At 39.7% G+C, this 11,209-nt stretch overlaps 1 protein-coding gene and 1 non-coding gene across 2 annotated transcripts in view; one reads left to right on the forward strand and one right to left on the reverse strand.

Annotated features, from left to right (window-relative positions):
- C15H1orf131 (chromosome 15 C1orf131 homolog) overlaps positions 1 to 9,665 on the forward strand; it is a 30,617-nt gene extending 20,952 nt beyond the window's left edge. Inside the window, exons 4-8 of the mRNA XM_049789688.1 lie at positions 2,704 to 2,739; positions 6,077 to 6,172; positions 6,275 to 6,361; positions 7,755 to 7,807; positions 9,505 to 9,665. Of these exons, the coding sequence (XP_049645645.1) occupies positions 2,704 to 2,739; positions 6,077 to 6,172; positions 6,275 to 6,361; positions 7,755 to 7,807; positions 9,505 to 9,643 (411 nt within the window). The 3' untranslated portion in view covers positions 9,644 to 9,665. The remainder of the gene's footprint in view (positions 1 to 2,703; positions 2,740 to 6,076; positions 6,173 to 6,274; positions 6,362 to 7,754; positions 7,808 to 9,504) is intronic.
- On the reverse strand, positions 3,348 to 3,454 carry LOC126031664 (U6 spliceosomal RNA). The gene has a single exon (XR_007503497.1). It is a non-coding gene; the product is annotated as a U6 spliceosomal RNA (small nuclear RNA).
- Positions 9,666 to 11,209: the final 1,544 nt, after the last annotated feature.

Below are 11,209 nucleotides of genomic sequence, written 5' to 3' on the forward strand. Positions count from 1 at the left end.
AGTTACTCGATTATTGATTTATGGTCAATAGATTTATTAATAATGAGATAGTCATATTTCTCTTTGGATCTTTATTGTACTCTTATATAATTTCCTATTATTATTTCCTTATTAAGCTTTCACAGCTTATTTTCTGTCAGTCCATATTTGACAATTTAGTTTTCTTAACATCTCGTGCTATGGATTGGTAACCACAATCAGGATATTTTTGTCTAAATGGTTTAATTTTTTTAATATAACATCCCTTTTTTATCTTAATTACATTTGCTTGGCCATTTGCATAGATGATATATAGAAGAAGTCAAACTGACTCTAGGGTTTATTAGTTTCAATGAACTTCTAGATGGTTGAGATAAAAAAAAAATCAAAGTAAAATAAGTAGGGCCCGAAGAGATAGCACAGTGGTGTTTGCCTTGCAAGCAGCCGATCCAGGACCAAAGGTGGTTGGTTCGAATCCTGGTGTCCCATATGGTCCCCCGTGCCTGCCAGGAGCTATTTCTGAGCAGACAGCCAGGAGTAACCCCTGAGCACCGCCGGGTGTGGCCCAAAAACCAAAAAAAAAAAAAAAAGAATCTAATAATAATCTTTCAAACTCCATGACCTATGTTAAAGACACTAAATTTTTATAAGAACCATTTTATATGGGACCAGAGAGATAGCACAGAGGTAGGGTGTTTGCCTTACACATGACCAACCCAGACAGACATTGGTTCGAATCCCGGCATCCCATATGGTTCCCCCTAGTCTTTCAGGAGTGATTTCTGGGCACAGAGCCAGGAGTAACCCCTGAGTATTACCGGGTATGACCCAAAAACAAAACAAAACAAAAAAACACTTTATAGTGTAAATAAAATAAATAACTCAATCAGTAATAATAAATTCAACTCAACTCAAATAAACTTAAACTCAAATAGATAATAATAAACTCAACTAAAATGAACTCAAACCACCACTGTCGATCTCTTTCCTCCTGTGTTCCCAGGTTCCTTCCCTTTCTCCCCCTCCCGGCCTGCCATTTTGATGGACACCTTTTTAAGTTTGATTCTTAAATTATTGGGGGGGGGGCGGAAAGATAGCCCAGAGGTAAGGCGTCTGCCTTCCATGCAGAAGGATGGTGGTTCGAATCCCCACATCCCATATAGTCATTTCCCCCCCCACCCCCCCTTGTGCCTGCCAGGGGCGGTTTCCGAGTGTAGAGCCAGGAGTAATCCCTGAGCGCTGCCGGGTGTGACCAAAAACACAAAAACAAAAAAAAAAAATATTTTTTTAAATTTATATTTTGGTTTGGGGCCATATCTAGCAGTTCTCAGGGGAACTTGTGCATGTGATTAGACCCAGGACACTTGCAAAGCATGCTTTCTAGCCCTCCAGTCTGTCTTTCTGATTCCAGTAATTATGTGAAAGCATTTGCAGTATATCACAATATTTTCTGTGATATCTCTACCATTTATAAAATTTGATTTTTTGTTTTGTTTTGTTTTGTTTTGTTTTTGGGTCACACCTGGCTCTATGCTCAGAAATTGCTCCTGGCAGGCTCGGGGGACCATATGGGATGCTGGGATTCAAACTATTGTTTTCTGCATGCAAAGCAAATGCCTTACCTCCATGCTATCTCTCCGGCCCCAAAATTTGATGTTTTTGAAAGAACTCTGTAACCTAAGAGTATCATTAACCATTATTCTAATGACTGAATGGGAAGAAGAGAAAAGTGTGTGTGTGTGTGTGTGTGTGTGTGTGTGTGTGTGTGTGTGTGTGTGTGTGTGTGTGTGGAACTATATCTTTTACCCCTATGAAAGAATTACTTAAGGATAATATTTTGGATTCTCTAAAATCTCTGTTCAAATCATTGTTCTAGTAGTGGCTTTGATGGTATTGCTAAGAATTCAGTTCAGCACCACACTTGTATAAGGCTTTACCACTGAACTACATACTCAGCCTGATCATTTTTTTTTTTTTTTTTTTGCTTGTTTGTTTTTTTGGCCACACTGGGCGGCACTCAGGGGTTACTCCTTGCTCTCTGCTCAGAAATCACTCCTGGCAGGCACAGGGGACCATATATGGGATGCCGGGATTCAAACCACCATCGGTCCTGGGTCAACTGCTTGCAAGGCAAACTCCCTACCGCTGTGCTATTTCTCCGGCCCCTAGCCTGATCAATTATCCTTTTCTAAACTCTTGCATGAGGTATATGTGGTGATGTGATGTGGTGTGCGTGTGTGTGTGTGTGTGTGTGTGTGTGTGTGTGTGTGTGTGTACATGTACATGAGATACAGACTTTGGCTTTTTACATTTTAAAATCTTACATTATGGGGCCGGGCGGTGGCGCTGGAGGTAAGGTGCCTGCCTTGCCTGTGCTAGCCTAGGACGGACCGCGGTTCGATCCCCCGGTGTCCCATATGGTCCCCCAAGAAGCCAGGAGCAATTTCTGAGCGCATAGCCAGGAGTAACCCCTGAGCGTCACAGGGTGTGGCCCAAAAACAAAAAAAAAAAAAAAAAAATCTTACATTATTTTCTTTTCACTAACTACAATGAGATTTTAGCCCTGCTTGCTTGAGTTATTGCTTGGTTTTAAAGCATCTGATTCAGTTTAAGAGCTTTTGAAAACATGCCTACCTTGTTAGTGATAGATAAAATAAAGATATTTTCAAAGGTATTTAATAAAAGTTTCTTTGTTTTTCTTTTCAGGTGGAAACTAATCTTGAGACAGATGCAAATATACAAGAGTTTAATTTAGAAAAGGTATGTTTTACAATTACTAATATTTTACAAAAAATATTGTATTTATATGTATAATGGTTTGAGAAGTGACTAAGCAATATCACATCTTTCACTTCATTAAATACTGTATAGTGATTTAAAACTTATTTTGTTTTGTCTTGTTTTACTTTTTGGGCCAAACCAGTGATGCTCAGGGGTTACTCCTGGCAGTGCACTCAGAAATTGCTCCTGGCTTAGGGGACCATATGGGATGCCGGGGGATCAAATGGCAGTCCGTCCTAGATTAGCATGTGCAAGGCAAATGCGCCACTGCTCTGGACTCTAAAACAGTGATAACAGTCATTCTAGAGCAGGGGTCTCAAACTCACGGCCTGCGGGCCGTTTGCGGCCCTCCGTACAACATTTTGTGGCCTGCAGCCAGCCCTCCGTACAACATTTTGTGGCCTGCAGCCAGCCTTCAAATATCGCAGTATTCGTGATTATTCGCTTACCAAATAATCACAATAAAAATCGCATTAGTAAGAAAAAATCGCATTAAACATTCGCATACTCTGAGCAGTTCCGTTCAGGGTATGCAAATGTTTAATGCGATGTTTTGCGATTTTTTTCTTACTAATGCGATTTTTTTTTTAAATATGGAACGCTTCACGAATTTGCATGTCATCCTTGCGCAGGGGCCATACTAATATTCTCTGTATCATTCCAATTTTAGTATATGTGCTGCTGAAGTGAGCACCTAATGTGATTTTTTTTATTGCAAATATTCGGTTAGCGAAAAATTGCAAATACTTTGCGACTAGCGCAGACGTCATTTCCGCTGTTTCTGCCCACTGTCCCTTGCATTATCGGAGGCCTAAGGGAGAGAAGTTTATTACAGAATTAGATTTTTCATACCTTCATCATGACTTCATCAAAGCCTGCAGTGAAGAGAAAGATTGATGACAAGCACAGACAATTTCATGAAAAGTGGGAGACGCAGTATTTTTTGGTTGAGCACAGGGGCATCCCAACATGTCTTATTTGCTCAGAGAAAGTTGCAGTGCACAAGGAATACAACTTGAAATGCCATTATTCAACTAAACATGCTGAGGAATGTGCAAAATATCAAGGAAATAAGAGAGCCAAGCGGGTTGCCAGTCTTAAAGCATGTCTAATGAGGCAACAAGATTTCTTCAAGAAATCAATCAAAGAGAATGTTGCATCAGTTGAAGCTAGTTACATGGTTAGTGAGATGATTGCTAAGGCAGGGAAACCATTCACAGAGGAGAGTTTGTTAAAAAATACATGTTACAGGCTGCAAGTATTATCTATCTGGAAAAAAAGGTCAGTTTAGCAAAATCAGCCTTTCTGCCAACACTGTGGCAGAGCGCATTTCTGACATGTCAAGTGACATTTATCATCAACTGTGTGAGAAAGCCAAATGTTTTGGTGCATACTCAGTTGCTCTTGATGAGGGCACAGATATAACAGACACTGCGCAGCTCACAATTTATGTCCGTGGTGTTGATTGCAATTTTGAATTGACAGAGGAGCTGCTCACAATAATTCCAATGCATGGCCAGACCACCGCTAATGAGATATTTCGGCATCTGAGTGCCATTCAGAATAATAACCGATGGAGCGCCATCGGTGACAGGGAGGAAAAAATGGACTGATGGCACTTGTTCCAAAAATACTTGAAGAAGAGGGTGTAGAGAAGGCCATTGCTCTTCACTGCATTATCCATCAGCAGGCCCTTGGCAGTAAATGCCTGCCATGTGACAATGTGATGTCTGTTGTTGTGAAATGCATCAACCAAATCAGATCCAGGGGCTTAAAGCACAGGAGGTTTCGTGCTTTTTTAGAGGAAATGGAGTCAGAATATGGTGATGTGCTCTATTTCACCGAGGTATGTTGGCTCAGCAGGGGAAATATCCTGAAAAGATTTTTTGAGTTGAGAGAAGTGAAAGCCTTCATGGAGAAGGATGGGAATGCTGTTTCTGAGTTGAGTAATCACAAATGGCTCATGGACTTAGCTTTTTTTGTTGACATCACACATAAGCTGAATGTACTATACAAGATGTTATAAGGGCCGGGAGCTTATCATAAGGCAGTTTATCAGTGCTGCCTATGACAACATGAGAGCATTCTCCACAAAACTTGTGTTATGGAAATCCCAGCTCTCTCAGACAAACCTTTGCCATTTCCCAGCATGCAAGGAACTTGTGGATGCAGGCATAGCAGTCAGTGGTGAGAAATATGTTGATGCTATTTTTAAGCTAGAGAAGGAATTTGATCACAGATTTGCAGACTTAAAAAACCACAGAGCCACTTTCCAAATATTTGTGGACCCCTTTTCCTTTGATGTGCAAGATGCCCCTCCTGTGCTTCAAATGGAGCTCATTGACCTGCAATGCAACTCTGATCTCAAAGCCAAGTTCAGGGAGATTAGTGGAAAAGCAGACATGATGGGCAATTTTTGAGAGAATTGCCCCCCAGTTTTCCTGAGCTTTCCCAAATGTTCAAGCGCACCATGTGCCTTTTTGGGAGCACATATTTGTGTGAAAAGTTATTCTCCACATTGAACTTCAATAAGTCAAAGTACAGGTCTAGACTTAATGATGATCATCTTCAAGCCATACTGAGGGTCTCAACTGCTTCCTCTCTAAAGCCAAATGTGGTTCAGATTTGTGAGAAGAAGCGCTGTCAAGTCTCTGGCAGCAAGGAATAGGCAAAAAGATACCATGTTCAGAAGAACTGTTCATGATCTTCACTCAATGTTCTATTCATGTTCAGAAGAAATAATTAATAATGATGTTTGAGGACTTTTTTTTTGTGAAATCCCTTATGCGGCCCTGCCTCACCCTAACTTTGCCTCCAGGTAAATTGAGTTTGAGACCCCTATTCTAAAGAATAGATAAGTGTGTGTGCGTGCATGTGTGTGCGTGTGTGTGTGTGTGTGTGTGTGTGTGTGTGATCATAAACTAGTTTTCTCATTTTTTTTTTAAGATAAAACATCTCTCTCTGAAGCAGCTACAGTGAATGATTTATCAGAGTGGGTAGGTATGTTTGGAGAGGCCTGTGTTAACTAATTTTAGGGAGCTTACTAAAAAACCTTAGAGCTCTATTAGTTAATCCTTTCTTGTTTGCTGAGTATGTAGCAGTAATCTGTCTTCATAAACATGGATGAATGATGTGAGATTGTGATGAAAATTAAGTCATATATCAATACGAATTTTGCTAATTTGTAGTCCCTGCTGGTTGCAATATATAAAAGGATTTGACTTATTGCTTATAGAATCCAAAATGCATTATTCCTAGGAAGATGTTTCTATGAAATTTTGTAATATACTTGAATGTGATTCTGTTTTATTTACAGGCTCGTTTGGAAGTACATCGGTTTGGGATCACTGGTTATGGAAAAGGAAAAGAAAGAGTTCTGGAACAGGAACGTGCCATTATGCTGGGTGCCCAGGTGAGGTACTTCTTAGAGTACATTGTGAGTAAGGTGAAGAAAGTACACTGAGAAATTTTTAAAAATCAAAAATTGATGGAATGCATTTTTTTTTTATTTCAGCCTCCCCCAAATAGCTATGTGAACTATAAGGAATTGCAGGAGCAAATTGGAGTAAAAAAGGCAGCAAAAGAAGAAGAAAAGGCAAAGGTAGGTGCTTTTTTATATATTTTAAACCAGTTCAGAAAGATGGGACCAAATTTTCTGCTTGGAAAGAAGTCTAAATTATAACATATGGCGTCAGAAGGTCAAATTCTGCCATTTTTTCAAATCAGCTATATTTTGTAGTACTAGCTGAGCAGTCTGGCATATTTACCTTAAAAGTGTACTTTGAGGGGCTCGAGAGATAGCACAGCATTAGAGCATTTGCCTTGTATGTGGCGGACCTGGGTTTGATTCCCGGCTTCCCATATGATCCCCTGAGCCTGCCAGGAGCGATTTCTGAATGCAGAGCCAGGAGTAACCTCTGAGTGCTGCTGGATGTGGCCCAAAAACAAAACAAAACAAAAAAAGTGTACTTTGGAAATTCTTTTCAGGGACTAGAAAGATAGTTTATCAAATGGAATGTATATAGGAGGCCTGGGCTTGAGCATCCAGTAGTCAGTCCCCTGAGCCCTTTCAGGAGCAGCCCCCAAGCACTGAGCTAGGACTAACAGCTGAGCATTACTGGGGGGAAAATTAAGTGAGAGAAGATGGCAGTCCTATTCTGGTAATATAGTTATCCTCTACCAAATTGTACTTTAGCATTTTATGTTGTTATGAAACAGTTTTTTTTCGTGTTTGTATATCCTTATACCAGTGTTAAGTAGCAATAACATTCTTTTGGTTTGTTAGTGGTCTATAAAATGACTATTGAAAATCCAATAGAACACAAGGGCATATGAAAAACAACAAGGCAAAAGTTTATTCCTTTCATCTGAAATGGAGGAGGACATTTCTATATTCTGCTCTGGAATGATCTTTCAGATTTTACATTCTTTAAAGTGTTTTAATGAGTCTCTTTTGTATAATATGTCTTAACTTGAAAACATATTTTAAAATGGGGGCCAGAGAGATAGCATGGTGGTAGGGTATTTGCCTTGCATGCAGGACAGCGGTTCGAATGCTGGCATCTCATATGGTCCCCGAGCCTGCCAGGAGCAATTTCTGAGCGGAGAGCCAGGAATAACCCTGAGTGCTGCTGGGTATGACCCAAAAACAAACAAACAAACAAACAAATAAATAAATAAATAAATAAATAAATAAATAAATAAAATGTTATGGGCCTGAGTGCTGGCGCAGTGGTAGGGCATTTTTGCATGCGGCTGTCCTAGGACAAACCGCAGTTTGATCCCTGGTATCCCAGATGGTAGCCCAAGCCAGGAGTAATTTCTGAGCACATAGCCAGGATTAACCCCTGAGCATCACCAAGTATGACCCAGAAATCAAATAAGTAAATAAATAAATATTATTTTATTTATTATTTTTGTCATAGAAATCTTGCCTATTCTTGAATTATGTGCTTTACTGATATATATATATATCTTTTAAATTCTGTAATCAGAGCCAGAACACAGATATTTTCAAGAAAAAGAAGAGGAAAGGGCAAAGAGACAGGTGAGTAATATGATTAGGTTCTAAGTTAGGAGGTCCTAAAAAATATGAATAAGACTGCTAATTAATTCTGAAATTAATATCTGGCTTTATGTGATTGCTAGAGTCCTTCTTTATCTTTTATTAAGCCCTTTAAGAGTAAGGTGCAGGGGCCCGGAGAGATAGCACAGTGGTATTTGCCTTGCAAGCAGCCAATCCAGGACCAAAGGTGGTTGGTTCGAATCCCGGTGTCCCATATGGTCCCCCGTGCCTGCCAGGAGCTATTTCTGAGCAGACAGCCAGGAGTAACCCCTGAGCACCACCAGACGTGGCCAAAAACCAAAAAAAAAAAAAAAAAAAAGAGTAAGGTGCAGGGCCAGAATGATAGCACAGCAGTAGCGCATTTGCCTTGCATGCAGACGACCTGAGACAGACCCAGGTTCCCAGTATTCTATATGGTTCCCCAAGCCTGCCAGGAGCGATTTCTGAGTGTAGAGCCAGGAGTAACCCCTGAATGCTGGGTGTGACCCAAAACCCAAAAATCTGAACAAATAAAAAAAGAGTAAGGTACAGTTTAGTAGATTTTCCAAGATTAAGCAATTGCCTTAGAATTGAATTAAGAAGGGGCCAGAGCTATAGCGCAGCAGTAGGGCATTTGCCTTGCACGCGGCTGACGCAGGGGATGGGAAAAAAAAAGGAATGTCAAAGAATGTCCAATCTCCTATTTTCAAAGACCAGGCATGTCAAGTCATACATAGAAAGGCTAAGATAACTCATTTCCAACCGAAAAATATATGTTCACTCTTAAGAGGTCCTATTAATATATAACTTCTGGGTCTCAGTCACAGGCCCAGGTAATTATTGCATAACACAACACACCACACAATTTTATAACATAACACAAGGTTAGAGCTCTGTGATTAGAGTAAGAGAATTTTGATTTTATTGTTTCGTACCTGTTTCTTTTAGCTTTTGTTGAAGTATTTTCTGAAAAGGTTACTGTTTGAAAGTGTATTCCTTCTGTCTTTGGAAGTATGCAAATGCTGTCAGAAAGTGATTTGTTTTGGTTGGTCATTTCTGTCCCTGGCACTGAAGTATCTTGGGTATTGACAGTATGCTCATAACAGTGAGGGCATCTTACCTGGAATAAGATAGTAAGGTGCTTAAATGGAGTGAGAGAAACAGCAACATGGAGAGAAATAGAAGCAAGAGGCTATTAGGTATTGGAAAGTTTAATGAAGCTTTGAGGAGGGATTTGTGAGAGATTTTTGTGGAGAGGATAGTGAGGGTTATTATAAGACAGTGATATCTAGGGCCAGAGTGATAATACAGCAGATAAGATATTTGCCTTGCATACAGCCAATGGAGGTTCAATCCCTGGCGTTTCATCTGGTATGTCGAACACTGTCAGGAATGACCCCTAAGCACAGAGCCTGGAGTGACCCCAGAGCACTGCTGGGTGTGATCCCCCCAATAAAATAATGTGATTTTCTGATTTGAGGACTGAATAAAGAAGAGGAGGGGACAATAGGAAAGATTTAGTAGCAGAAAAAAGTCATTGCAGATGGGGCAGGAAGGCATATGGCATGTTTCAGGACCTGCAGGAAGGCCATTGGCAGGCACTACAGCAGAGAGGGAAGTGCCTGGAATGCATTGGTTCTGTCTATAAAGCCCTTCTTTATAAGATTAACTGAAATGTCTTTATCTCATTTTAAATGTAGGCAGTCCAAAAAGAAGAAATCAGCTCCTAGCATTTTGTCAAATGGACGAATTGGACAAGTTGGAAAATTCAAAAATGGAACGTTGATTTTAAGCCAAGTTGAAATTAAGAAAATTAATTCTTCGAGAGTGGTTAAATAAAGTACTTTATAAAAAAAAAAAAGAGTGGAGTAGAATTCATTATTTAAAAAAATATGTCAATTACCAAAGACTGACTACAACCACTGTGGCAGAGCAGTACTTGTAGAACCATAAAGAAAGACTCTATCCTAGACTTCGTCTGTGCAAATACCAAGGTTTCTAATTATCACTAATTAGAGGGCTAATTTTGTCAGGTACAATTGAGCAGTACATTTCCTGGCATCATAAAAAGAACTTGCTCTGTAATTGTTCCCATGACAGTATGCTTCAGGAGTAGAGAAACCTGTATCTCTTAGGTCAAGAGAATTCTCTTTCTAATATCCCCAATACTTACTATGCCTATGCAAAAAAATAAAACAAAAACAAAAATCCAAAACTAGCCCTCCCTTTTTTTTTAATCTCTTTTTCTTATGATTGTTGTTTTGTTGTATTTTTCTTATTGCTATTGTTTTGTTTTTTTTTTCTGTTTCTGTTTGTTTTGTTTTTGTGCTTTTTCCAAAAGAACCACAGAACTTGAATCATCTTGTTCTGCCTCATAAATTGAGGGGGGGAGGAATAGTGGATGATATGAAAAGCAAACAGTCTCTTGAAAATTGAGTGGAAATAAAATATGATCAGACATAAACACTGAACCAAAGTCAACGACAACAGAATCAAGATCCCCAATCTGGGGCCCAGAGAGATAGCACAGCAGCGTTTGCCTTGCAAGCAGCCAATCCAGGACCAAAGGTGATTGGTTCGAATCCCGGTGTTTCATATGGTCCCCCGTGCCTGCCAGGAGCTATTTCTGAGCAGACAGCCAGGAGTAAGCCCTGAGCACCGCGGAGTGTGGCCCAAAAAACAAAAAAAATAAAATAAAATAAAAAAAATCCCCAATCTACAACAAACTATACACAAAGGGGACCTGTTGAACTAGCAGCCCGGAGAGCAAAGTGGGAAGTATCGGATGCATGGTGGGAATAGGAGTGGAGGAAGGACAACAGGAATGGCCCTAAGTCACTGTCACTATGTACCTTAAATATAATGTGAAAGCCATGTAATTCACACTGGTCACAACAAAAATTATAAAAAAAAAAAAAGTCAAAAGGAAGTAAACTTTCTGGTTACTTATAGCCATGTCAGTCCAACTACAGTGTGAGTGAAAAGAAACTTAGAAAAACATGTATAATATTTTACAATTTGTAAATTTGTAAAAGTATTTTTAATATTTTACAATTCAAGGCTCACTCTAGTATTGCTTTTTATTGGTATTTTGCTTCTTTAGTGTTTATTTTTTATTAATATCTTTATTCAAACACCTTGATTATATATATGATTTTAGTTGGGTTTTGATCATGTAAGGAACACTCCCTTTAACCAGTACAACATTCCCATCACCAATATTCGGGGCCGGAGAGATAGCATAGAGGTAAGGCATTTGCTTTACATGCATAAGGATGGTGGTTCAAATCCCGGCATCCCATATGATCCCCCGAGCCTGCCAGGAATGTTCTGAGTGTGGAGCCAGGAGTAAACTCTGAGCACTGCCGGGTGTGACCCAAAAACAAAAATAAACAAAAAAACCAA

The sequence above is a fragment of the Suncus etruscus genome, chromosome 15 (assembly GCF_024139225.1).
Source record: "Suncus etruscus isolate mSunEtr1 chromosome 15, mSunEtr1.pri.cur, whole genome shotgun sequence".
In the NCBI taxonomy this organism is placed as follows: domain Eukaryota; kingdom Metazoa; phylum Chordata; class Mammalia; order Eulipotyphla; family Soricidae; genus Suncus; species Suncus etruscus.